At 45.0% G+C, this 27,412-nt stretch overlaps 3 protein-coding genes across 4 annotated transcripts; 1 reads left to right on the forward strand and 2 right to left on the reverse strand.

The window, feature by feature from the left end:
• Positions 1-1,520: 1,520 nt before the first annotated feature.
• On the forward strand, positions 1,521-7,172 carry LOC121596647 (leucine-rich repeat extensin-like protein 5). Its single transcript, XM_041921767.1, has 6 exons — positions 1,521-2,538; positions 2,639-2,832; positions 4,862-4,933; positions 5,041-6,309; positions 6,376-6,794; positions 6,887-7,172. Exons 1-6 carry the CDS (start codon positions 2,336-2,338, stop codon positions 7,031-7,033), a joined length of 2,304 nt encoding a protein of 767 aa, XP_041777701.1. The 5' UTR covers positions 1,521-2,335; the 3' UTR covers positions 7,034-7,172.
• Positions 7,173-8,797: 1,625 nt separating this feature from the next.
• On the reverse strand, positions 8,798-11,114 carry LOC121596147 (zinc finger protein weckle-like). The gene is made up of 6 exons (XM_041920830.1): positions 10,764-11,114; positions 10,395-10,692; positions 9,830-10,328; positions 9,573-9,768; positions 9,159-9,511; positions 8,798-9,094 (listed from the first exon to the last, which is right to left on the reverse strand). Exons 1-6 carry the CDS (start codon positions 10,875-10,877, stop codon positions 8,917-8,919), a joined length of 1,638 nt encoding a protein of 545 aa, XP_041776764.1. The 5' UTR covers positions 10,878-11,114; the 3' UTR covers positions 8,798-8,916.
• Positions 11,115-11,908: 794 nt separating this feature from the next.
• Positions 11,909-26,968, reverse strand: LOC121597639. 2 transcript variants are annotated; one of them, XM_041923533.1, is made up of 8 exons: positions 26,528-26,968; positions 22,385-22,658; positions 14,707-14,740; positions 14,341-14,576; positions 13,808-13,944; positions 13,124-13,662; positions 12,837-13,036; positions 11,909-12,759 (listed from the first exon to the last, which is right to left on the reverse strand). In XM_041923533.1, the coding sequence occupies exons 2-8, from the start codon at positions 22,472-22,474 to the stop codon at positions 12,664-12,666; spliced, it is 1,332 nt and encodes a 443-aa protein (XP_041779467.1). In that variant the 5' UTR covers positions 22,475-22,658; positions 26,528-26,968; the 3' UTR covers positions 11,909-12,663. The 2 variants fall into 2 exon arrangements, with proteins under 2 accessions (XP_041779467.1, XP_041779466.1); XM_041923532.1 differs by having other exon boundaries at positions 12,837-13,662.
• Between the last annotated feature and the right edge of the window lie 444 nt (positions 26,969-27,412).

Below are 27,412 nucleotides of genomic sequence, written 5' to 3' on the forward strand. Positions count from 1 at the left end.
TTTACGCTGGTAATGGCTTAATTATGTAACCGGACGTTTGTGTTATTACAGTTTGAATGGATTATTTTGGTAGGATGTGTTTTTGGTTTGAGTTAGCAAGAATTATAGAAAATGGATTATTGCGATTCGGTGGGAGTAATGACGATATTCTAGGAATATTTAAACCAAAAGTTTAATGCTACAAATGGACAATTCCTGTAAGTGGGATTAATATTAATTTTAATTAATTTTAATTCAGCGAAATTCATTAATCAGTGTGCGATTCCCGCTAAGCTTCGAATATAAATTACAGTTAATTGATATGAAAAGATAAGAAAAACTTAACTATAACCATAAACTTAGTGTTGTGTAAAGAAAGTTATTGTGAAGAGAAGAGGACGTATGCACAAGATCAGTAATCACTTAAGAGCTCTGTGTAGCTCCGTACGCTCCATACGCTCCTCACATTCTATAGCAAGGTCCTTGAAAGAGAACAGGTCGAAGCACTTAGAGTAAATTGACAGAAAGCCATGGGAAAATTTTGACAGTTAAAGTGAACATTGTTTATGTTTAGCGATGGACGTTGCTATGGAGTGAATGAGAGTTTAGTTCAGCATTTTACATTCAATTCCTGTTAGAATATTTGAAGAATTAGAATCCAATTAGAATATTACATGACTAAATGACTAAATAAATGATATCAACTCACTTTGTCGAAAACCCTGTAATTAGCTTTGCACTATATGTTTCTTAGGTGTAGTGTGGGGAGTGGGTTCTATAGGGAGACAATATGATCTTTTTTATATTTAACTTCATTAATTTAATCTTTTTAACTTTGAAGTTTGATCACTTTAAAAAACAAATGGATCAAGTGTTGTGTGTTATGAACTCACAAAGTTTTAACTTAAATTTTAGAGAACATAAGAAGATTGTTTAATATTTTTCACATTTATGCAAGCGCATTTGATGCAGTGAAATTAAATACAAAACCATAGCAAGGATAACAAACTAGCTTTAAAAATGTAATAAATAATAAGTCTGCTAAACGAGTTCATGGCCCCCATCGATTTATTGTTATTGTAATTTTATTACAATAAATTGTTTTATTTCAGCTCTTTAAAAACTATTATTTTAATCTTTTTTAAACAGAAAGAACGTTCTGTTGTCATTCGTAGGCCTGTTAAAATGTAAGCAATGATCATGATCTATAATAGCAGGAGATCAATACCGATTTGGAGTGCCAGGACAATGTAAAAACTTTAGCGGGACTTTTCCTCGCAAATACATACATTAAACACCTGTGCTGCAGTATTTACGAGCACTTCCTCCTTCTACGTGCAAGTCAAACAGGCTTACAATGTTTCTTCTAACAGAGGGCACCAATTCGAGCTTTCTCCACCTACGATACACTTTCATTCAGTTGACTACATCTTCATTTCCGTCCCATACCATCCACGCAGTCCCACTGTTTGCTTTGCTGATTCTCGTCAATGGTTATAACGCTTCAACTAAACTTCTTTACGCGTGATTTTCAGCTTCATCGCCCCAGCGCCCCAGCGAAACGTGGTCAATTGGGGCCAATATTTTTTCCCAGGTCGCCCCAACAACCACCGACTGCACTTTCGCTTACGTCGAATCAAAAGCAATGCGAACCATAGCAAAATATGGGTCAAATGATGATGATGATGTCCAGACGTCCTAACTTTGCGCCGAGACGTTGAAACTTTCTATTGGTTTCGCGCAATCGGAAGCGCAAGCCAGTGGCTCGACCATAAGAACTGGAGCATGCAAAGCTGCCGTCGACACCTTACTTAGAAGAAGAACGAAGCTACTTTACACCGATTAGCACCTTTTATCTTCCTGCGAAGAAAACCAGGTCATTTCACAGTCGAACTCCGTCGAACGAGTGAGGGAAATCTATCCTTGCCGCCCGATATATGGCCCAGTTTCAACGAGCCAGAAAATATTTGTCACGTTTCGAAGCACAGGAGCAGAGGAGCCGGAAACGGCTAGTTGGTGGTTCATGGTGCAGGAATAGCTCACGAATAATTCGAACCTCGATTGGGCCGACCGGAGCCGATTACTGTGTTTACAGCGGACGGTTCATGTTCATTTCATCGCTAGATGAGTGCGCGATAAGACGCGTCTCTACTGCTTCTCGCTGATAAGACAAATGTGGAATGAGTGCAGCTAGAACTTAGACTGTGTGTGTGTGTGTGTGAGAGTGTGTACGTGTGAAATTGTAAAAGGACATTCAAACAACGCGTGTGTGCTACAAGTTTAGTGGAAAAAGGCGCCGCAGCAAGCTGTTACTATTAAGAACCCGACAAGGATACACACAATTATGCCAAACACCATGGGCCACATTAAGCGATCGATCGTTTTAGCGCTATTTGCACAGCTGCTCGGCTACAGTGAACCGAAAACGATCGTTTTCAATTCATACTCGAGTGCACCGGCCCACCAACAGCCGGAGCCGGAGCCGGAGAGCAGCCGGAATGTGACCAGCGAGCGGCAACAAATCGCTGGCAGTGCACACCGCCAGGAAGCAAGTGAATCGTAAGATAAACCCACCCCACCGACCCAATCTACCAGAATGATTCTGACACTTATTTCATGCGGTTTTTGTTCTTGCTCCCTCCCATCATCATCATCAAAGCTCCGGCCGAGGGTTTTCCAGCGGCGGTGGCAGTGGAGCACCTAGCTTCCCATTCTCGATACATCCCGATTTCCTTTCGAAGCCGGTGCAGGTGGCGAGACCGAACGCCGGTTACAAGACGCCGAAATACATTGTCTATCCGAGCTACTCGCAAAACACTGCCAACAGTGTACCGTACTATAACGCTCCAGTCGGTAAGATAAACATGATTTGGGTTTGGGGAGACTTGTTACTTTACCTTTTTCCTGTAGTGATGGACAAAATGGAATTGTTTCGTATCCAGCTACTGTAAGATTCGAATCCAGATCAACTCCAAAATCCACAGAATTAGTGGTAATCTACATCCTCCAACTATAAAGTTCCTTACAGAAAGTATTTAAATATTGAAATGTTTGCCATAATAACACTTTGTGCAAACTTTATGCTCGCTAAATACACCGGAATTTCATCATTATCAATCAGTGACATACAGTTCTTTGGAATCAAAGGCAAGACATGCAAATCGTAATTGATAAAGTTCATACTCAACAACAACATATTGCTCTATATTGATTTTGTATCTACACCAAATCGTTCACCTTTAACCTCAACCCAAAGTTCCCCAAAGTTACTTTGAGCATAATAATGGGGCCCTTTCCGTTTTAAGTTCTTAGGCTGAAATTTCAGCCTGTCAGCTGTTTGCATTGTATAGCAGTTTTCGAGCCGCTATCCAAGTGGGTATAATATACAGGTGGGCTTATCCCAAGGTGTATGAATTTAGAAGGCTGATTTTTATGGCTTATATTTCTGAAGGAAGATTTTAAGAGTGTTTTGTGTATTCGTCAAGCCTCCAGAAAGCTTGTTTGAACTTGTTTGAAAAGTTTTCAACCATTTCAAAAAAACTTGCTATGAGACCACCTGGACTACATACACTTTGATTCTGGATTCCATCACCTAATCTCTTTAATTCACCTTGGGATAAATGTTTTGCCATTTTTCGAGCAGGTACTCGAATCTAGTTCTAGTTTTGAGGCTAGAATAATCTAGACTGAAAATTGCAGGCCAATTTTATGTGTGGTTTTGTATGGAGTGTTTACATGATTTCAACCTCCAACTGTCAAACTCCATACAAAAAAAAACTGACTAGAATCGTGAAGGGCCCCAATAAGAAACAGTTTTCATAGTTGTTCCACTCGAACAACTGGTAAGGAGCTAAAATTAGATCAGCTCCTAGTAATCTTCTAAAATTAACTATTAAATACAAAACCAAGCAAGACAAATGAATCAATAATGTACAGGTGTTCCTTGATATATGCTGAAATGCGGATCGAAGTCAATACCGTATCTCGACAATTAGCGTAAGTCGAATTTCGTGGATTTCTGTCAAATTTTAGCAAATTTTCGTATAATTTCGCTTAAATTCGTAGGTTTTAGCCTCTAAATTAGATATTGGATCTGATTTCAACTGAAGATAACAATGTTGTACTGTTTAAAATGGTTTTTTTTTTATTCGACCAAAAGGGAATTTATTTTGCATTCGACTTTTGATGTGTCAAATCAGTACAATTTGCTCAAAGAACTGTCAAATTTGGAAAATCGCGTGTATCGAGTATGTCGAGGAATATCGGTACATTCTAAAATGTTTGCAGTTAAATTGACCATCCGTTCCAAAAGAACTTACCACCGTTTGCCAACTATTGGTTCCCTCTTTTCGGATTCAATTCACTCACTCTCAGCGCCCACTATTACTAGCCTCACTCACTCTTACTAATGCGATCGTTTGAAACAAGCAAGCCTTTTACAGTTATGATAACCTTTTAAATCGGATGGTTTTTTTAGGAACGTTCATTAAAGATCATAGTTTTGAGTATTCACATAAGTAGCTTTGATGATAACAAACGATTCTTATTTATTCGGAGCAATACGAATTCAATACCGATTGATTGGATTCCATTCGGAGATATCCAGTTTCATCTGAGCAATCCGGATTCAATTCGATCCTTCCATAGTCATCCGATGTCGATGTCGATTTATTTCGAAGTCATATAAAGTAAAGGATTCATAAAGTCGGAGTTGGATTGGATTCATGAATCGATTCCTGTACTCCCATCACTATCTTCCTATTCCTACAACGTATACTGCATCCTGGGATCCTGGGTGTATGCTGCAGACAGCACTGTTTTTAACGATCTTTGGTTTGTTTTTGTTTTTCCCTTTCCAAAATCACCCATTCCGGGCAACCAGCAATGGACCGATTTGCACCCGGCGAAGCGTACGGCGGCACCATCTACAAGCTGAAGAGGCAAAAGCAACCCGGTAACAGTAGCGTCACCGCAATATTGCCCACTATTTTCCCAACCAAACTTCCACTTCAATAACTTTCCTCGTTCCCTTGTTTTTTTTTTTTTTGTTTTTTCCCAAAGCAGCCGCTCCGTTTGCATCGATACCGGCCGCTTCCTTCAACAGCCCGGTCAGCGTACCGATCCCGGGTGCGCTGCGGCCTGCTGCCTCCGACAACAGTCCGGTCAGTGTGCCTGCGCCACCGTCAGGACCGCCATCACCACCAGGACCACCACCACCACCACCGTCACAGCCAGACCAACCGATCTTTGTGCCGACGCCCGTGCCCAACTCTGGTGAGGATTCGTCGCCATCATCCGCTTCCACGACCGAACCCATCCTGCCCACCTCGCCCAGTTCGACGATGGATGCTTCTTCCGAAATTACCCTCTTCCCTCCCAACTCCCACACCGGTCATTTGCCCCCGTCGGACAAAAAGCCCACCATGGACAGTTACAAACCGTCGAGCGATTTGTTCCAATTTCCTCCCAACACTAACGCCTCCTATCCAGGTGGGACCTTCGAACGGTCTAAAAACCCGGTTACGAGCTATCTGCCGCCACCTTCGGGTGACAATACCGTGGCTGTCGCCGCACAGGCTGGCCAGTCGTCGTACAAAGGTACGGCCGAGCTGTACCAATTCCCGCCCAATGTTAACGCCAGCTATCTGCCGCCGGATGGCAATGGGGACGCTGACTCTACCGAACACACTGGCACAAGCTACGGGGCGGCACCTTCGGGTGATCCCCGTTCGCCGGCCAATTTAAAGCCCGTTCCCAACAATGAATGGGTCAATCCGACGGGTTCACTTCAACCGAACGAACTGCACCGATTCCCACCCAACACGATGGCTAACTATCTGCCACCGGATGGACCCAATTCTCCCGCACTGCCCTCCGCCACCAGCTACATACCACCCCCTTCGGGTGATCCCCAGGCAGCGGCCAACTTAAAACCCGCCCCCTCCGCTCACATGCCTTCCGGCAACTTCAAATTCCCTCCCAACATTCATTCGGACTATCTTCCTCCCAGTGGGAAAGAGTCCCCGCCAGCCTCCGTCACTAGCTACCTTCCACCGCCGTCGGGCAATCCGAACTCCCCCGTCAATCTTACCCCACCCAAAGCACCGCCCTCACCCTACCGCCCACCGTACATGGCACCGGCCGAGTTGTACAAATTTCCACCGAACGTCCATTCGCCCTATCTGCCCCCCTCGAACCGACCCGAACCGAGCCAAAACAACGCTGTGACCAGCTATCTTCCTCCTGCTTCCGGCATTCCAGGTGACGATGCCATCGGTACCATATCGGTTGGTCCGGGCAAGCCGCAGTATCTGCCGCCGAGCTACTCCGGTGAGTGTCCCACTGCTGAAGAGAGTCGTGCGACAATGTTACTTATCATTTACCCCTCCACTCCAGATAATCGCCCACCGATGCAGCAAATGTCCCCGCAGATGGCGATGCCGATGGCGAGTGCTCCGGCAATGGATGGCCCACCGTCCGGCCCACCGTCCGGCATGGATGCAGACTACGACCATCACCATCACGATCACGACCATCACCATCACGAGCATGATTTTCCTTACTTCACCGGCTTCGACCATGATCACTATCCGGACATCATCTTCGACCACGATCACGACCATCACCATTATCACGACGAGCCCGCGACGACGCCTCCTCCGCCACCGCCACCGCCGGCACCGGAAACGCCCAGGGTTAAGAACTACAGCTACTACTACCTCAGCCGAACGCTTTGGTACGTGCCGCTGTACTTTACGCTGTACTTCACCGTGTACGTTGCGATTCTGATCATCCGGTCCATCGCTCGCCATAAGGTACGAATGCACGGCAAACTACACTGCCGCACAAGGAATGAACCGTTCTGTACTGTTTTGGTATCATTTTGCCTTGTTTCACTGTTTTGCAGGTTAATCTACCGAATCAATGGGTCGGCAATACGCGATCGTTTGGCAGCATCCGGGACCTGAGCAACAAGGAGGTGCAGGAGAAAGCGAACATGATGGCAGCGTTCGCGATGAAGCAGATCGAGGATTTTAGGGAAAAATATTTATAATGCATTAGCGCTTAGTGGCAGGATTGCGAGGAGTCCCCGCGGTTAATTGGACGCTAGACATGCTCACCCAGGACGCAGACATGGACCGCAGTCGGGTGGGAATGTTTATTGATCAATGAAGAACTGTAAACTACCTGGTATTGAGGTTAAGATGGGGTGTGTTTGATTTGTTACTATCGATCATCCGAAAGTGGACTTACATTGGGCATGTAAGAGTTTCATAATATTTAGGTACGCACTGTAGCAATCTCCAAGGATTCTACATGAGGTCAAGAACAAAGCAATCGTATGATTAACGTCCCAAAAGAGTGAGAAGACATTTTTGAAACACTAGAGCAGATTAAGTGAGAGATGGAGCCGCCTCATCTTTCACAGATGCTCTCGAAACACTTATTGCAGAGCGTGAGATAACTGACCTTGGTTGAGATAACTAACCTTGACCCCAAACTGTGTGTCGGCGTTGTTGGAAACAGTTCCGTTACATCAGAAATTCTAGGGCTTATGATCTGTTGAAGAACCCGATTCAAGATCATCAGTAACTCTGGAGACTGGACACAGATTCAGAAACAGTTAAGAATTCGTTATAAGGCCGATATCAGCTCCAGAATCGTAGTACTTTTGAGATGAGTTAAAAATGTTCTGGAAAGGAATGAAATTAACACCAAATTTGGAAGAAGTTGGGTATCAGTGACGGGGCCGTGGTAGCTCTGGGACAAATTCTTCGGTCAGACATTGGGATTTCCAGGATTAGATTGTTTTACTTCCAGGTCTGGTACCAGGAACAAGAAACCCCGAATCGATACTGGGCTAGTTTCAGAATCGACACAGTTAGGTGATCATTTTGTTGTCCGCGGTAGGTTTGGTACATTCCGATATCGGTGCTTTAACATTTAACAACAACATTTTCCAGTACAAGAATAAGTTTGAATATAATTCTACAGGAAGGATAGCTTTGGGATCATTTGAAAGACAATATTAGTTTAAAACAAATTTCCGACAGATACGATATCAATATCAGGAATTCTTAACCAATTTCTCAAATCCTTTTCGGATCATTTGGATCCTAATATGGAAAACCACTTCAAGAAATAGGATAGATTAAAGATCACCCTTACAGGGTTTCCCACGATTTATTGGTCGCACCATAAAATCATCGCGTTCGTGGGAACGCTCCATAAAATCATGGAAACTGACCAATAAATCGTGGGAAACCCTGTAACATCGATAGGCTTGGGATCCGTATCTGGATCAAGATGGATTCTGCTTAACTTTCTGGCCACACAATTTGGTCCCATTATCAGGATTTACAGGGTTTCCCTGGGGTGCGATAGTGTGCCCGAAAAAGTGTGCCGCAGTCATGCGATACAAATCCGCAGATCCCGGTATCGTCAACGTTTTGAAGTATCGTTCCGCAGTCTTGCGATTGGCTCCCGAAGATTCGTCAAAGTGTCCCGCGGTCTTGAGTTCTATCGGAAACCCATGTATAGATGAGCAGCCAATAAACATAGAGATTCGTGAATTAATAAACATGGAGATCAGCGTGAAAGCGAGATAAGATTTAGGGTAAATTTAAGGTTCTGACAATTCAAGTTCGGAATCATTCCGGGATTAGTTCCGGGGCCGATATCAACGATTTGAAACTCTAACGTCGTTTATAAAATAGAAAAGCCATTTAGCATTAGGATAGTTAGCTGGCTGGATGAAATCCAACAAAAGCTAATCGTCATCTGAACTGGAGTAAAGGAATCAATCAAATAAATACTTTTTTGCTTATACAACTGTTGTGATTCAACCGCAATCCTTAGCTTAATTACCGTTACTTAACCTACACCTTACAATTGCCTGTCCTAAGCTACCTACCAGCGAGATATGCCGATATCTTTTCACACATTAAGCTCCATTTTTAGCACAGAGTTGATCGGCGACCCATCCGTATCTGCTTCATCAGCAGTGAGCGTCAGTTGTTCCTGTCGTTCTTTCCCTCTGCTACTGTTCGATGCTCGCGCAGTTGAGCGAATGTGTTTCCTCGTGATCTCAACGCCTTCCCCATCGCTTTGGCTTCTGGAATGAAATGAGCGATTATTACTATTTCTCCTGAATTGGCCACACAGCAGTCGGTTCTCACTTTCGCTGAAGGTGTTCCAGTTTCGGAATGTTGGCAGCCGGTTTCTGCCCACCCGCCGCCTCCAGTGCGGCCAGCTCGCGCGGATGAAACTTCTTCTTGTGGCTGCGACAGTTCGATCCGTTTGCAAAGGTTTTATCACAAAACGGGCACTGGTACGGCCGCAGCCCGGTGTGCAGTATCAGGTGTGCCTTCAGTGCCTTGGAGCGCTTGTACTCGTTGCCACACTCCTGGCATTTGAACTTTTTCTGATCCGAATGCACAACCATATGCATGTTCAGGGTTCGCTTGGTGTTGAGCTTCAAGCCACAGTGCGGACACACGTACAGCGTATCGTTGTGGGTATCTTCGTGTGTCTGCGGGATGGAAAAAGGGAAAGCGTGAAGCGTTTACGACAAATAGAGCAATCAAACCTACCTTGAGACGTGGCGCATTTTTAAAGCTTTTCGGACAGTACGCACACTTAAACGGTCGCTCCTCGGAGTGCACGATGTAGTGCTCCTTCAGTGCACCCTTCGAGCTGAACGGTTTGCCGCACTCCTCGCACATGTACGGTTTTGCGCCCTCGTGCATCATTCGCATGTGCGCCCGCCGGATTGAGGATTTAGTAAACCTGAAACACAACGTTCAGAGATTAGTATGCTGCAACTGTTTCCCTCCCTCAAAACACTTACACTTTGCGACAAATTTCGCATGAGTAGCGTGGCTTTCCATCCTGCGTCAGGTGGATGTACTCATGCCTCGTTAGCTGACTGTTGCATTTGAACGTTTTCCGACAGTATTTACACTGATGCACCTGCTGATTGGTGGAATCGCCTCTGGTCGTCGTGTACCTTCGTTTTTGGGGCTGCTCAGCAGGTACGCTTTCATCGTCCCCATCGATCGGCGACTCGGAGTCATCTTTTCCCTTGCTCTGATCACGCTTTGTACCGCTGGCCGATCCGCTCGTCTCTGGTTCGTAATCCGAGTCGGAAAATTTGTCAAACTCCTCCTCTTCCACGTTCTCATCGTTCGTCTCCAGACCATTGCTACAATCGTCCATATCGACCTCCAACATTTCCCACTGTTCCGTCTCGTTCGCATTGTTTTCCAGCTCATTTTGAACGCTGGAAACAGTTAGCGACTCCACTTGGTACAGCACCTCCGTATTGTCGTCCGCCGCTTTACCGAGCTCTGCAACACAAGGGGACAACGTTATCGAACGAATCGCAACAAAAGCTGCAGTGCATTTCCTATTACCCTGTATATCTTGCGTTTCCAGCACGGAATCGATGCTTAGCAGCTCCTTCGCACGTTCGCTCTCCGCTTCCAGCACCTCAAACAGCTCATCATCTCCATCGTTCGGAAGCATCTCGTCGAGATACTTGCTACGGATCTGCTTCAGGTCGAGCGGGTGCGTTTCGTCCGGCAAGTGCTTCGCCAGGTAGGTAAACAGCCGGTTCGTTTGATGGCATCTCGCTTCGAAGTGTTCCAATTTGTTGACAAAGCCTAAACATTCCTCGCATATGCTCGCTGCTGTGCCTTTGATTTCGATCAACTGCAAAGAGAAGTGTTCGTTTCAATGTTTGGGAAGGCGTCGGCTTTCTCTTGATGTTGGTGGAGGCTTACCGAAACATTGAAAAAGTTACCAATAACCGCATTGACATCACGGACCGATTCCAGCTTTAAAAGCGCTTTTTCCTCCGCACAGAGTCGGCACCAGCTTTTCCAGCTCGTTAGCATCTTTGCGTGTCCTTTCTTGGTTCAGTTTTCCCGCACAGTCTCGAACAGCACAAGCGTCGTCCGTATTGAGCTATTGCATGCTTTAAAAACTACAACACTGCATTACACTTGATTTTAATTTAATAGTTTTAATATGTTCGGATAGATTAACGCTACAATACACTTTTATTGTAAATATAATGCAAATGAATTGATACGATGCCTTTACAACTTATTTGTTGATTGTTTACACTCACCTTCTAGCTGTCAGGAGCGTGCAGCCAGGCTGGACAATAGATTCGTCGGTTCGCCATCTTGACAGACAGTACGTGAGTTAAATTTGTTTGCCCAACTGCTTCACAGCAAACAGACGTAAAATTTCATTTCTTCTGCGCTTTTGTGAATGAACATTGCATTTTTAAACAAAGTGAATAATATTTGTGCATGATTTTTGTAATTCAGATAAATAAACAATAAATTTAAATTTCAAAAAAATATCAAAACAAAACGGATTTTTGAAACTGGGAGATCAACTGTGGTAACAAACAACTTTAGCCACAGTAAGCGCCAGGAGGTATGCAATGTGCAATACACACAACAAAGGCTAGCTAGGTCATTTGAATTAACGGCGTTTTTGCATATCGGATAGATGTAAATTCGGTAGGAGTTTTAATAATTCGAATTGCATGGTAAGGCAACGTTCTTATATAACAAGTTAAAGAAAAATGCAAATGATTTTATATCCTTCATTACTCCATGGTCTAAAATTTTTTGAAATCGATACATTAATACATTTTACATTTGAAAATCAACAAATTTGAACCTGATATCAGCCTGTTGTTATCAATTGGACCTGATGATGAATAATAAAAATGTAGGAAAAACTTGTATCACAAAATTTTATGAAGTTATCTAAATAACTGTTTGGCAAATTTGTTTTTTCAAATATCTTTTTTTTTTTTTTCATTTTTTATCAAGACTTTTTAGGACTGGAAGTTCTTTCTTCACCTTTAATTGAAACCAACACATTGAACGTTCTATTCAGACAGGGAAGTTTTTATTTTATTTCTAGCATAAAACAGATTCATTCAGGGATTCGTTACCGGTTTCCCTCTAAGAGCCCAATTTGCCTCTCATGCAGCTCAAAAACGTCAGCTTAAACCAATTGCGGTCGACCTGTATCGCTGCAAGGGATGATTCAATAGAACTAAATCATCCGTGTCACATCAGCGCGCTTAAATGCATAATAAATACTCCTCACCAGCTCGCTCTAATCGGTAGTATAAAACGGTTCTAATACTATTCGTGAAATGCAGTCTAAGTTTGTCGTAATACTACTAATTACTTTGTTCGATGTTCCGTTGGTAAGCCTAACCTTTAAAAAGCAAAAGCACCCCAAAACGGGACGGAGTTTCTTTGTTGCTCACCGCCGTGTGTAGTGAAGGAATGTTCTTTTAAAAATCAGGCTTAATCAATCGATCGATTAACAACTACTCGCAAGTGCTGTCTTTTTTTTTCTTTCTTTTAGTAGAAATGCAGCTACTGCACCTACTCTCTATAATGCTAAAAACTACTTTGCAAAAGTAACGCTAAGGTTGGAAGAGGAAGCGAAAAACACAGACAAACAAAAACTAAAGGAAGTAATCATACTAAATATTGCAACTCGAGTTCCATTCGTGTCTTTGATTAAGCTTTCGTTTGGTGACGTCCCATACCGTGCGTAACGAGTGGTTTTTTTGTTAGTCCTCCAGATGCGCGACAGAAGCATTCGTGAAAGTGTGTCTTAAGTGAAAATGCTTGCCGCAAATTACTGGACAATCGCCCGCCCGGAGTAACCCTTCGCGTTTAGCTCATCGATGCTCTTCTTGCCGCTGCCTTGCATGCGCGATGCCAGTCCACATGTCTGAAAAATTGAAAAGGAAACGAATTTTACATTCAAAAAGCAGTCTTTGATTTGAATTTCCCACCCCATCTACTTACTATCACGGTGGAAAGAGCCAGCAGTGCCGCTAGAAGGCCCGAAATGACAACAAAATTCTTGCACTGCTCCGGGTTCTGCTGGTAGCGCAGCGCATCATCGTACTCTCCCGGCATTATGACCGTATATTCAATGTTTTCCTTAAACTTGGTGTACTCGGTACGGTTCCGGGACTGCTCATCGCGCCGTCTTCTGCCAAGTCCTACAAAACAGATCAACGTTGATGTTTTTTTGCGGAGTTTAGTACACCCCATCTTCTTCAAAGCTGAGTTCTTCATCAAACACTCACTCTTGGACGGTTCGTACATATCCAGACAAAAGTCCGGCTGACAGTCCATCGCGTCCATGCACGCCTTAATCTGCGAATGGATCCACAGCGTGCTCCGCTCCTTCATCGAGCTCAGCAGGAACGCTTCAAAGTCCAGAAACACCTCGTTCGGCTTGTCGCGGTACCGGGCCGGCTGGTGCGGTATGATCGACGCAAAGTCCCGGTTCCGGCAACCGTCCCGCACCAGCGAAACCGATCCTTGCGCGTGCGGATCGTCCGGATCGGGCGAAACCGTTACCTCCATCAGCTTCACGTACTTCCACACGCTCTGGGAGCTGATGCGGGCCCGCAGCTGCAGCTTCGTACCGATCGGGACGGCCTGGTCGACCGGAACTTCGTTGTTGGTCACCGCCGGCAGCGAGGTGGCCGAATGGTTCTTCAACCCAGCCAGATTGCCGCTGATGCGAGCGATCGGCGGCGCCTCCTTGTACAGCGCGACCTCGTACTCCAGTCGGCCCGGTGTTTCCTCTACCACGCCCGAAACGCGTGCACCGTGCGGGCTGGTGGGGGGAAAAAGGGAAAAATAACACCCAAAGGCAACCAAACAATCAAAACAAACCAATCAACCTGTGTCGATGCTAGATCCAAAAAAAAGCAAAGACTGGGGGGAGCAATTTGGAATTAAGGTCAACCGCGCACACTTACAAACTTCCCGCGAACCCGGCAGCCTTGTTCTGGATAACGGTCGGTTCCGGCGGCTTACACATGATGATCAGTTCCTGATCGGATTGCATTACCACCGATGGAAACTGCGGGAACCAGATACGGACGTGCACGAACCCCTGTTTTGGGAGGAAGAGACACAGAGCGAGAGAGAGAGAGGGAGAAGATGATGAGCAAACCGTACACCAAAAAGCAATTTCTTCATTAGCCTGGTGCATCACGGCACCTTACCGTGACCCTATTACTATCCTAACGCCCGGAGGTTCGTTTTTCCATCCAACGCCCATATCGATCGTGCAAACCTGCCAGACACTGCCCGGTTCCGGATTAATGGAACAGTAACGTTCTTCGAATGTTGTGCGCCGTGTGGGTTTGGCAGTTTTTTGTAGTTAATTGTTCATACGTTTTTTGTTGCTCTCAAGAACTTAAGCAGCCTGCATTCGCTACACGTGTGTATGTAGTGTTGCTGGAATGGAACTCTTAACCCCTAACCAGTGGAAGCGCGTAAAACTTACATTTCGTTTCAGCACACCGCACCGTGAGAAATCGGTAATCTTCAGATCGTACGCCAGCTCGCTCACGTCTTTACGATCTTGCTTGATGGAGCAGGCAAAATCGGCTTCCGGATTCACGGCCCGGTCGTCCGCGAACAGGGGCGCCCCCTTGAAGCCGATCGGTTTCTTCAGCTTTGCCGTTATAATGTCGCCCAGGTTGGAGCCTTGCGAGGCGAACGAGCACTGTATGTCCGTCACTGGTGTGAAAAAGTTAAGTGGAAATGGGAAGGCATTATTGGTATGTGCCATTTGCTACAATGTGGTTGGTTGGAAGGAAGGCTTTTTTTTTGGTGGACATTCTTCATTAGGGAGTATGTTCATACTTACCATCATAATCCTGTGCCCGAACCAACGGCAATAGCTAGAACAGGGGAAGAGAAAGAACACAATTAAGTATGATTTTTATGATAAAAATGTAATCAAAAAGGAACAACCGGCAGCGCGCGAGGACGTGCGCATCGCCACTTCCATATGGTGCAAAATGGCCTAATTACGTAATTACAGCACGATCGCTTGGGGGGGGGCGTGGTTGGGGCTAGGAGTATATGCTGGAAAGGCCAATTGCCGCACAGGCATGCGTATGGTACCGCGTGGTTCATGTGCGCATGTGCGCGCGCCACTGCCACTGACCTTCTTGTTTCTTGCACTGGACCCCAAGCCCCGAGTAACCAGATCGATCAGTAACCTCTCCATTCAAAGCGGTCCACCACCACCACCACCCATCGGCAAAACACAAACATCGGCAGAGGAATGAAAACAAACGCAAAAATGCTAACCCTCGCCGTAAATGCTTTTAACGGAAGAGCATTGGCATGCTGTGGGTTGTCCGGTTTAGCTCGAAATTCACCTACACACCGATCGAGCAGCGAATGGTGGAGAAACGAATTTCGATGCTGCCCGCACGAACAGGGTAATTTGCGATAATAGGTGGCTCAACGCAGAAAGGTGCTATTGTTGTTTGTTTTCCCGCTCGAATGGTGCCTCTCGATGAGGTTCTCTGGTCAGGTGTTGTTCCGAGCATTGAAGAACCACTACAGATCAGATGTACCCCGTTTGAATGGTTTTTTGGAGGGGCTAGAATTGAGGATTTTGGTGAGAATGCGGCCAGCGTTAAGAATTTAGTGTGCGTTGAACTAGAGTTGAAATTAAAAAAAATGTGTAAAATCTAACTGGAAATTGAAGAAGTTGATGATGTAGAATGTAGAGTATGTTTGTTTTCTAATCCTGAGTATAGAATATTCTTTAAACTAAGCAACAAAATCAACCAATATCATATAAATTATGTATAGTATGTTGTTCCTTTCTCGTACAAACTTTCACTTACAACTCTAAACAGCATGTCTAATTATAATTCTATTTTGGGGTCCTCTGTTCTATTGAGGCGTCCGCCGTTCTTGTTCTTCTTCTCCTTTGGCACAACCAACCACTGTCGACCAGGCTTAGCTTTCAATGGCTTATTGATTATCAATGGTAAATGTCCATCCATGTGTCCTTTCGGGGCTTGAACACATGACGGGCATCATGTTAAGTCGTGCGAGTTGACGACTGTACCACGATGCCGGTCAGTGTCCACTATTAAGACCAGGATAACGGTTTGGTTGACGAAGGCGCGGTGAGACAGTGAGTGGTTTCCGACAATCCTGAGGCAGGCCAAGACTGCCAGGAAGTTTCTACAGTCTGAGTTTTACATACTAAGTTTGGTGATATTTAAACAAAATACCAAGCGACTTACGCTTTTATTGCCTAAACTTATTACTAAGCCCATCACAGGACTGATCGATCATAATAGATCGTGTAGGACCACCAATTATAATCCGCCAACACGAGTGTAAGCCCTAGAACTTAGGCGGTCACACGAATGTAGGTCCTTAGTTTGTGTAGGGATTGATTCACCTCTAGTAAGACTGTGGTCTTTAGGTAGAAGTTATGACTTCTGTAAAAACGAAACGTTACAATACTCTTAGCTTGAAGCGGTTAAGCGGTCAGCAACAAGGACTGTCCGGTTCAGTGGTACTAATAAGTCTTGTAGAAGACTGCATAATACCGGCATGATCCCAACGGTTTTTAAATGAAGCAGCGAGAAAGATAAGAAATAACGCAGTCAAAAAAATGACATCTTTCTCAAGATTTTATTTCAATGAAACCTTCCTTTTTATCAAAAATCATGCATTGCATCATGCAAGCAAACGACGATAGTAAAGATAAGTAAAACCTTAAAAAATGCAAGTAAAGGGAAATCTTGCAATTAAAAGAACTTACAGTCGTTGCCACCCAATTTTAGCATTAAGTCATCAATTTTCGACTCTAACACACCTATTTTTGTCTGTAAGTCATCAATTCTTGATTCTTGTAGGAATCATGATAATTTTACAATGTATTTGAGCAGATTTATGACAATTATAATTTTCCATCTCATAAACAACAGAAGAATCGTGTAATTATTTTTGATTTTTGTAAAAAATAATACTATTTTTTTTGAAAATTCTAAGGCCATTATTTACACCTAAAAGTACATGTCAACTTTTTTCACTCCATTGAAACTTCCAAAAAGAGCATAGTAATTGTTACATTTTAAATTCTATCAATGACATTGTTAACTACTAAATTTAATTTCAATAATTTTTGGAACCCACAGTTTTAGATATTACGTTAAATTTTTGTAAATAAAGCGTTTGACTCACAGTCAAAAATAGATGGCTTAGAGACAAAAATGGATGCACACTGTCCAAAATTGATGCCTTAGAGATAAACATAGATGAGTTAGAGTTAGCCGAGTGGTGTCATTAATGAGAAGATAAGCCACTATTTTTATCTCATATCATATCATATTCTCATATCATGTATGATATATTCATTCATATCGTGTTCATTGTTATTTAATGTATTTAAATTAATAAACGTTAAGGCTACATAACGAGCAAATTATTAAATATAAGATCCAGAAAAGATATGCAAATCATTCTACACAATCATTCTAATTACGAGTTAATACATTAACTAAATAATTAAAAGAAATAAATGTACGTATAATAACAAAACAATTAATCAATAAAGAAGAGCCTTAGCTTAATCAAAACAGTACCAAAAGTACTACAAATTAAACAATTGTAAATACTGATTTGAAATATTAAATTAAAATTGCTCTAATTAAACATTAATGTATAATGTCAACAGAAGAAAGCTGTCACATGCCCTCTTTAGTTCAGCGATAAGTACACGTGTCATCTAACAAACGCTATTAAATACCACTAGACAGCAATGCAATGCGCAACACAAAAAAAAGCTCACTTGCTTTGATTGCACGTGCATTTTTGTTTTTCTATAAATCAACCCTCCATCGACCGCTAATGAGAGAGAGAGATATACAGCGGCAATCGTATAGCCTGCCTTCCTTACGGAACACATTTAATTCGATCGATTGTGCGTTGCCCTACAAACCCACTAAAAAACCATCCCAGCTTATGCTAGGCCATCTTGCCACTCTTGCCCACAGTCGTCACATATCGTCCCGTGTTTTTGTTGCTGTGCGTATTGACTGTTTTGTTCGCTGCTTGTTTCGTCGAGCAGCTTGTTAAGCGGTTTTCATCAAATATGTCGAGGATTTCACGTGTGTGTGTGTGTGTGTGTGTGTGTGTGTGCGTATTCCCCCGCCTGACAAGGAGCCCTTTCCTTCGAACCTGTTCCGTGGTTCAGTTTTTTTTCCTTGCTTCTCATTCGTTTGGTTCAGCATTTTCGTGCCGTTTGAGCCGCATTTAGCACTCTCGCTGCTCACCACGTGTCCAGCGCTGGGGAGCGGCCCATCTTGCGGCGCAGGAAAAGTGCCGGCTATTTAACGGCTCCCCTGTTCGTGGCTTCACCGTTCGTGGCGGCCCATGTGGTGGCTGGTTCGATTACGCATCAAAGTGGATGAAGGAGCGAAGTGGCTCGAGAGTCGAGAGCTGGATGGTACAATTATCCAATAAGGCAAACAACAACAACAAAAAATCCCTCAATCCGCTAAAATCGCATGCCGCGATCGTAGCGGGAAATTGTGAAGGGAAAACTGACTGACAACAAACAGACGCTGAGGTGCAGCGGTCGTAAAAAAGGCAAAAACAAACGAACCCAGGTGCCCAGCCCAACTCAACACGGGGGGGTGGGGGGGGGGGGGTTGGTTGGTCAGTGGCACTGTGAGCTGCTTGGGCATGCTGGGCAATTTACACAGCGCAGCGCCGGCCCTACAAAACTGCACCTGTTGCCGAGATTTAACGGATATTTATCCGGTGCAGCTCGATAGAAGACACACGCGCACGAAACAAACAAAAAAACGCAGCAGGAGAAATACAGCAAAAAAAAAAGCTCACTTTCTCACTTGTTCTAGAATTAATTGTGTTACTGTGTTAACTGCTTTTTTATAGATTTTTGTAACTGTGCTGCACTGTGCTGTATTACTGAGCTGAGGTTACGCATGTGAGAGGCACGCATTGTTTAGCGAAATAAAACTAATACAAACTTCCTGCCCGCATGATGATCGTATTCTAGCTTAAGGCTCAGCATGGTCAAATTTCTTCATTAACAGTAATGACCTTCCTTGCGATTCAACAGACACAACTCTGCCTCTGCCCGTCCCTGAGCAAACCCCCATTTAAACAAAAGCATTCGTTTAATTTTATGCAACCACCAATGGGGACTGAACTGCAGACTGAGCAGCCAAAGTGCATGAGAACCCACTAACCTCTTGCCACGATGGGCTTGTGAGAAAGTGTGAGCACCAAATGGAGGTACCGCCTCACTACCCGCACACACACATACACACACACTACGTCACAGTAGAATAAAATGTGGAACATTTTGGATAGGAAAATTGCCACGATTATGATTGCCACATTTGCATAGCAGCAACTAGATCATAGCATCATAACCTGCCACTTATGCTGTCTGGCGTGTCGCTCTGTGTGTGTGTGTGTGTGTGTGTGTGTGTGTGTGTGTGTGTGTGTTTTGTAATGGCTCGGGGGACAGGTGGCACGACGGTGGCAAAGATTGTGTAGAATGTATGCCAGCCCGTCGAGAACTTGGACATCAAGATTGCAAACGCAGAAACGGTGTCGACAGTTGCCTGCGGACTGTCCATCGCTTGTGAGCTGACCAATCATCGTCATATACCGAGGGGCATTGTGTGCTAATGCCGGACGGCATTGCAGTTCGGTTGCCCCCTCTTCACACGTGGTGGACAAATTTTTGGGGGGCTGGGGTTTCGCTCGGTACACACTGCCTGAACTTGGAGCAATGTCAACTGGTGGTGTGGCGGCTTAATCATGCTGACACAATTATGCCAATAAAAACACACACACACACACATGACACAGAGTTGAAGCTGCAGCTGTCGTAAATGTGTACTTTCGTGTTTTTTTTTTCCTTTTTTCCACCCCTTTTGACTTGCGCATTTGCCCCGCCACGGTACGGTACTTCCATTCCCGGTGCGCTGAAATGGACTCCGCGATGACAGTCTGTGCCTCAGCATCGTGGCTCGTGTGTGTGTGTGTGACTGAGCGTGAAAATACGAATTTATGAAATTGAATCTCAGCATAAAAAAAAACTGCCGTGCCCCCTTCGCATGCCCTTTTTGTACCTTTCTTTTCCCTTGCCTCCATTACGAGCTGACCGCGTTTCCGCGAATGCGCGCTTGGGATTTGAATGCGCTTTCGTTCCCGTCGAAAACGTTCTGTGACGGAACGGCCCGCCCGCCCGCTGGTGTTCCCCTTTTTTTTTGCGAAGTGGGTCTCTACCGAGGGCAGCATGCATGCACCCGACCAGAGAAATTGGTGCATGAATTTTGATAGCTTTTCAAAGCGTCTCGAGGGAACGCTCGGGGGAAAAAAAGCAGTCATTTCAAATCAATGGCAAAGGGCTGCACGCTGCACACAAACCGCCACGGATTAACTGTACATGCAGGCTGCTGCAGGCTTTGCTGGCTTGGGTGGATTTATCGCTTTAAATAATTTCACGCTCCAGTAGATCACGCTGATCCGCGCTGCCTCGTGTTGTTGCAAGTAGCGGAATCATCCGTTCTAGGGGGACGGTTCGGTGCATTGGCCAAACGATTCCGTTCCCGGAACTGCATGCCTTCGACGGTGTGGGGAGCGGTTTTACATCGGCAACTGCAGCTAGCCGTAGCCGTAGTTCGCAGTAAAATCATAAAACAATCACTATTAATTAAATAATAAATTCCGCATAAACGAGGTTTATGTGGAAAGATTAGAAAAAGTCTCTCATCCCTAACCGCTGTAAACCCGCTAATCAAAGCTTTCGTCATAGTCAATCATTTGTCTCTCTCTCTCTCTCTTTCTCTCTCTATACGTGTGTGGTTTTAATATCATAGCACGAGATGGCCTCCTAGCGGTACTTCAAACCTACCACTAAACGATCCCATCCATGAGATGATTTATCAATTTGTACGATTCGATTCTCAAACTCACTCACTGTGTCCCTCTACCTTGATGCGCTCCCTTGGGCTGCATTACAGCATAACCACGCTTGCTTGGTTGACAGTTTAACTTTAAAACGCTATAATAATACCCCCGGCAGCACTTATCCGTTAGACAAAATTAATACCCTAATAGTACACCTGGCTGGCAAAATTCCAACGATCACGGGGTGCACCGATCTTACAGCTCTTACAACCTCCGCTTTTGCTTTCTTCCGACCGCTGCTTGTTTGTTTCATTCATGCTTTTACATACATTTGTAACGAACGGTGTAAACCGATAAGAAGGAAATGCACTCTTCAGGGCAATATGCAAGCGCCCGGGTAATTTGTACCGGGCACCATTCAATGGGGGGGGGGGCGCATACAAATGCACGTGTTCCTTTTTTGCGCTCTATTTGCATTCCCGTTGGCTGAGCTGGCCCGGGGGAGTTGGCTTGTTTTGCACTTCGTTAACAAGAAGCTCAACATGCGCTCATCAACAGTTCTTTATGGCTCCAGGAGGGTGTGTATGTGATACCATGTTAGCAATGACAGTTATTTTGGAGGGATAATCTAGATCCAGCTCTGTTCTAGATCAAATCGTTTGGAGGCGCTTGTGGTAGAAATAATAAGCAAAAAAATGGATTGCCATTGCAAGCATAATGCTTACCACAATAATAAAAGAAAAACAACAAATTTGATGATTCTTCAGTTTGATTTTTCTTGTTTTAAATACTTTTTAATTCAAGGTTTATAGTTTTATGCTTTCAAAATGTTGATTTGTTTGATATAGAATTTAATTTCAAATCGGTTCTTATTGGATTTAACGTTCGATTTGAAATTTGAATAAAATAAAGTTCTCGAATTTCTAAACTCTAAACTACTAAACTAAACTTTGTTAAAAATTGGAACTTTCTGCTAATTATGAAAAAGTTGTATGAATTGGAGTTAAAAAATAGAGCTAAATGTATAAAGCATGTATAACATTCACATACATTACCAACTCATTCCAGTTATGTATGCATTGCAGAAATATCCACCAAGATATCTCTTTGAATGTAACACTGTAAAACAACCAACCCTTTGCCTTCTTGAGTTGCCTTACTCTTACTCTCATTTGGAACATTCTTGGAATTATTTGCGCACGGTAATACATTTTTTTTGCTGAACCATACTGCAGCCTTGCGGAACAGCAGCAAGTAGCGTGAGAAGTGAATACAGCTATGCAGCGCCACCGCGGATGATACGGTTAACAGTGGCCCGCGATTGGCTGCACTCCGTTTCGCCAAACAGGCAAGCGAAAGATTGCAACGATAGCGGTACCGACGAACCCGCGCCCTGCATTCGCTATGCAGCGTGGTAGCATTTGTTGCACCAGTTGCAAGTAAGAGCACTTGAAAATTGAGCCCAGAAAAATCATACAACCCGTAAACCGATGGAAGAGGGGGGATGGATCATTACAATATTTACTTTGATTGGTTGTTTTTAGACTAAACACACACTGAAAAACTTCCTAGAAACAGTAGCAGCATAACGTTTGTTCATAATTGCGTTCACTTACCACAGTAAAGAGCACTGCCACCAGGTGACCACTGCTGCACTCGACCAGACTCGATTTTAGTAGCTTCATTTTGGCTTTCGTTGTCAGCATTGGGTCAGTACAGGCGATCCGTTATAGGGGGGTGTGCAGTGGTGTTGCTGCTGCTGCAGGAAACCGTGCAACCGTGCAACCTTATCGTGCACTGCTCGTCATTCAAATCTCTGCTTGACCGGACGTCCAAGCAGTCACTGGGGCTGGGTACACTGATCTGCCTTCCACCTGCTGTTGTACGCGCCTGCAAAAGAAGGGAGCAACATCAAAAACGTGAAGCAGCGAACCAACCGCCGAATGCTAATGTAAGTGCAGCAGCACCAGTAATTATTGGTTTTCGTTTTCGGTATGGAAAGTAAGAAGGAACGAGGGACCCTGTAGCAAGGTTCATGGTATGTACGGCTTTTGTGCAAAAAAAAAAACGGAAATATCTAACGATCGCGAAAATTTAAGGTCTATTTATGGAACTAATTGCAGGGGATTGTTTGGAGGAGATGGTTTGCACGTGGATCAGCCGCTTAAAATGGCAATTGATGGGAGAGAATGAGAGAAAGCAACACTCTTCAGAAGGTTCGCTATTACGGCTTGTGCTGCACTGTTCATCCTACTCTTAGATCCAGCTCCTACAAAGCAAAAAAAACTTCTTTTTATTGGTATCGATCTTTGTCGATCGTCCATTTACGATCGATCGCTTCTCCGTTATGTCTCACGCACATAAACCCTAATTAGGCACAACACTAGCAGACAGACAGAACCGCCACCAACCTTGTTCGGCGTAACTAGTTTCGATTTCTGTCCTCAATTTACGGCGCGATTTTTCCCCTCCCCTCCCCGCTATTTCTCCGCGACACGGGAACCGTTTCGTTATCGGCTACAGCGGCCTCCCGACACAACGACCACAGCCACGGCCTGTATGTAGGTGAGCACCGATTACAAACCGGCGCTTCGATCTACCGAATGCGCGATAGGGGCACGGTTTCGATGCACTCGGCGACCGGTTCCCCGCGCAAACCGGCAAACCGGCTCGAACACACTGCAGGCACTTCGAACACCGATGACACCCTCGATCGTACAAAGCTGCTGCTGTCCTACAAACAGGATGAAATAAGGTTAAATGCACCAGCATCCGTGCCCGGTGCGAAGGGCCAAGAGCGGAAGCAGTGTCGATCGTGTGCACAGGGGCCACCATTACCCTAGGGTCGGAAGAGATCATTTTCAATTTCGACCGCTTCCTGCGCGTGAAAGTCGGAAAATGAATTGGCAAAGTACGGTTTAGTGTCACGGACATGCTGGTCTGTCTGAGCAGGTGCATCAGGTGCAGCAGCAGCAGCAGCGCGGGATAGGTAGATTGAATTTCTTCTGAACCCATTAAAGGGGAAAGTGCTGATGCTGGTCCCAAACCGCAACAGAGAAAGTAAGCGGTTCCGCTTCTAGCAGAACCAGTTTATTAATCTGACACCTTTACCACTGCTGGTGCGGGCAGCACTGGAGGGTAATGCGCCATTGAAACGAGCTCTTCGAAGCTCCCAAAACGCAATTTACACCGAAACGCCTTCCTAAACGCGGGTATGCCTTTTGCTAAACTGCGCTGTCCCAGATATTTCCCCAAAAAGCACCAAAAAAATGGGTAAAAACCCCGCATAAACACACCCGAAACTTGTTCCCGGGGCAAAACGGAAAGGAAAGCTGATATCAATCGCCAAATTGCTTGCCTCTCCCTCTTCCGGTGCGCTTCCAAACATGTTTCCCCAGTTGCAAACATTCCAGCCGATAGTGATCTCTTCAGCCGGGGTTTACAAGCCCTCGTTTCGCTGAGGTGTGGCCCCGAACACCAACCGTACAGATCAAAACAATAACAAGCGCCAGGCAGCAGCGTCATGCCACCAGCCCAGTACTTGTCGCCGGAATCTGGCAGTGTGGCGGCCCCGGCTGACTATCGTTTTTTTCACGAATCACGCGCGTGACACCACGACACCGTTTCCCAAGAGTGGATGATCGAGAGGTCTCGATTTCCTTCACTCTAATTACCAAAAATCTCTTGCCCCGTCTCTCCTTCACTCCCGGGCATCATTAGCAGCACACCAATCACCGGGATGGGGATACCACACCACAGCAAACAATTCCTTTCACTCTCAGTGGCGCGCGTTGTGCTGTGTGCTGTGGCATATTTTCCCAACTCAAAATCTGCTCGAACGCAAAATTGGCCCAATAGTACACGCTTGAAGGTGCGTGAAAAATTAACCCGGAACCTTGTCTTTTTCGTTGCTGCTTGGAAAGTTTGTTGGTGCACTTGTGTACAAACCCCCATTTTTGGCCTTCTCCTTCAATCGAAACCATCCCCTGCCCCGAGGCTCAGTGATGCGAGTCGATTTACCGCCGTTTTTCGTACACCAAACTAATTTCACTCATTTCTCACTCGGCGGCGAACATTTCACTCCCTTGATCGCGACCTTGATCTCTCTGGCCCGGTGCGACCAGTGGGGAGCTGGACGTTTCTGGATCGCAGTTACGGATCTGTCACACCCGCACGGGCGGATTAAATCGTTACTCGGTTTCAGTGGGACGACCAAAATGGGACCAAAATGAGAACTAATCAACCGTGCTTTAGAAGGAAAGTAAGTATGTGCAAAACAAAGCAAGCGGATCGTTACGATGCCTCGTCGCCCGGGCCCTACTTTAATGCCTATTCCGACTGTACCGAACACAGTTTTGTGCTGTTGCCCTCGCTTCACACATTATCCATCACAATCAATTGGCACACATTTTCGACGCGTTTTCCTTTTTTATTGCCGCCAAGCCGGCCGGCTGGTGTGCAAACCGCGCTCCCGTTTCGCGCGTTTTTAAACGCAAAAAGGGAAAACTTCAAACACAAAAAAAAAACAACCCGCCACACTATCGATCGTTGCGATCGTCGTGCATCGATCATAATCCAAAATATAACGCACTTTGAGTTTGTACAAAAAACGGGCGGGGTAATAGGGCCGGAGATGGAACCCCGGACGATCGCGCGCAATCCGATTTAGGTTAGGCGCGGAGAAAGGTTGAGCTAATTAATTACAACCCCCTGTGGGACCGCGTGCGCTCTAACGAACTTGCCTGCCACCGGTTTGCTAAAGCCGGTGCGATCAACAGGTTTGGCAGGGTTCCATCTCCGGCTGATGGATGGGCGAATGGGGTGACGAGTTGCTGATCGCGTTGCATTCATCGCCGGGGAATACATTGGTACAGCGCGTGCAGCAGGAGCTGGTCGATTTGTTTAATGCCGCGTGCTCGTTACAAATGAGTTAAATTTTAGTCGATCGTGGACAGAGTGTAGCAGAAATAGGGGGAAAACGTTTGCAGTGAATCGCGTCAACATTAATTTTTAGAAGCTTAAACAGCAATCGAAAGCTTCCCTTACCATTTTTACTGATCAAATAGTGCGCGTAAGGGATGGAAAAATGTCTTCAAAACCTGCTTGCCATTGGCTTGCATTACGGCAAATTAAATAGCATTCTGTGCAAACTATCACCACCACCATTGAATGACCTGTCAGGAAAAGCGCTTTCTTCGTCAACATTTAACCCACTTCTCATAGATCGAGCGCTGTGGCTGTGGCTTGATCAAAGCGGCGAAAAAGTAAAGTGAAATGCATTTTAAAGTGCATCGAAATTTAAAAGGCAGCAATTTGTGAACGCTTTGTCGAGCCTTTGTCTTTGTACTGATGGCTTATGAGAGACAGAAAATAATAGCAATCCAGCATTACAGTGCAAATTTTGTCCCGTGTAGCGGCGGAAGTAGAAGATCACTCGGTCACCTCGTTAGCACGGTGACTGTAATAAATGTTTGATGCCATTTGACAATGTCGATATAGGGTGTGAAGCAAAGAGTAGCATTAGCTGTGGAGCTTGTAGTCCCACTAAACCACTTCATCATAGTATTGTTTAAGAGTTTGGGTAGCTGTAAAAATTTATACAATTTTTATCATTGTCTCATTGCCCTATCGGAGACTCCACCGACGACAGAACCATCCCGTTTAACGAAAATTACACACTAGTCAGTAGTATTTCTTGCTCATTGCCTTAGCAGGTTGCCCCGCAAACCGTCGAACCGGCTGTTCCATATTCAACGCACCGTAATCACTGCACCGGGGGGTAAGCTCCAGCAACTTCTTCACAGCACACACTCATCAACGGCAGCAGCTCAACCCGAACGACAACTGGCAATTGCAATCGACCGCGCGCGCGCGTGCACACACACTCTCGTACACACTGCAAATGGGGACAATTTTTCCAACCGTTGTCGAACGGGAGGTTGCGTGACAAATTCCTTTTGCTTCCCACCTTTTTTTTTGTTTGACACGCGTTTTTCGTGAAATGGGGAAAATTTTAGTATTTTATTGTTTTTATGTTTTGTGAACTGTTTATGCTTTTTTTTTTGGAACTAACACCGCCACTAAACCACCAACAGCTACAATTGCCGATCGCGTTAATAGTACACTTCACGTACACGCGTGTGTCTTCGGGAGGGGAGTTTTCCCCGAGCTACTCCGGTCGGTAGGTCCGTACTGGCCGCGCGCTTAACATGGAATGAACTTGACTTTGAGCGCTCCAGCCAACGGCACGGTACTTTTCTTGGCGTGCGCGGCGTGCGCTCCCGCTCTCTTGCTGTGGCAATTGAGTGGTGGGGAAGCTTTTTCCGCTGGGTACATGGTACGGATGGTGCTGGAGGGCAACGGAGAGGGAACAATTTTCCTTCCGTCTCGCCGGTACAGGGGGGCAGAGAGGCGGTGCAGTATGCCGTGCGGCGGTCCCTGCTTGCAACGAAAGTTTTTTTTTATTGTTCCGAACAGGGAATGCTAATACGGAGCGGTGTATCATTCGCAGGGTAATTTATGATGGGATTGAATTATGATAAATCAATCAGAATGGTTTAATTTCAATAGACCCTTTTTTCTGGCGAGATTTCTAGATCTGTTTCACTAATTTTAATAAAAGTGCAACGAAACTTGTCTCTTTT

Source organism: Anopheles merus, chromosome 3R (assembly GCF_017562075.2).
Source record: "Anopheles merus strain MAF chromosome 3R, AmerM5.1, whole genome shotgun sequence".
Taxonomy (NCBI): Eukaryota; Metazoa; Arthropoda; class Insecta; order Diptera; family Culicidae; genus Anopheles; species Anopheles merus.

Excerpts from the sequence above, each read along its gene's own strand:
- LOC121596647 (XM_041921767.1), top strand. The coding sequence starts at position 2,336 with ATGGGCCACATTAAGCGATCGATCGTTTTAGCGCTATTTGCACAGCTG. Across the intron at positions 2,833-4,861 it reads GTACTATAACGCTCCAGTCG|CAATGGACCGATTTGCACCC; the intron begins GTAAGATAAACA and ends CCGGGCAACCAG. Across the intron at positions 6,795-6,886 it reads GGTCCATCGCTCGCCATAAG|GTTAATCTACCGAATCAATG; the intron begins GTACGAATGCAC and ends ACTGTTTTGCAG.
- LOC121596147 (XM_041920830.1), bottom strand. The coding sequence starts at position 10,877 with ATGCTAACGAGCTGGAAAAGCTGGTGCCGACTCTGTGCGGAGGAAAAA. Across the intron at positions 10,693-10,763 it reads GTAACTTTTTCAATGTTTCG|TTGATCGAAATCAAAGGCAC; the intron begins GTAAGCCTCCAC and ends TTCTCTTTGCAG. Across the intron at positions 9,512-9,572 it reads AAAATGCGCCACGTCTCAAG|ACACACGAAGATACCCACAA; the intron begins GTAGGTTTGATT and ends TCCATCCCGCAG.
- LOC121597639 (XM_041923532.1), bottom strand. The coding sequence starts at position 22,474 with ATGCTGACAACGAAAGCCAAAATGAAGCTACTAAAATCGAGTCTGGTC. Across the intron at positions 14,741-22,384 it reads TGGCAGTGCTCTTTACTGTG|CTATTGCCGTTGGTTCGGGC; the intron begins GTAAGTGAACGC and ends CCCCTGTTCTAG. Across the intron at positions 12,760-12,836 it reads TGGCTCTTTCCACCGTGATA|ACATGTGGACTGGCATCGCG; the intron begins GTAAGTAGATGG and ends TCAATTTTTCAG.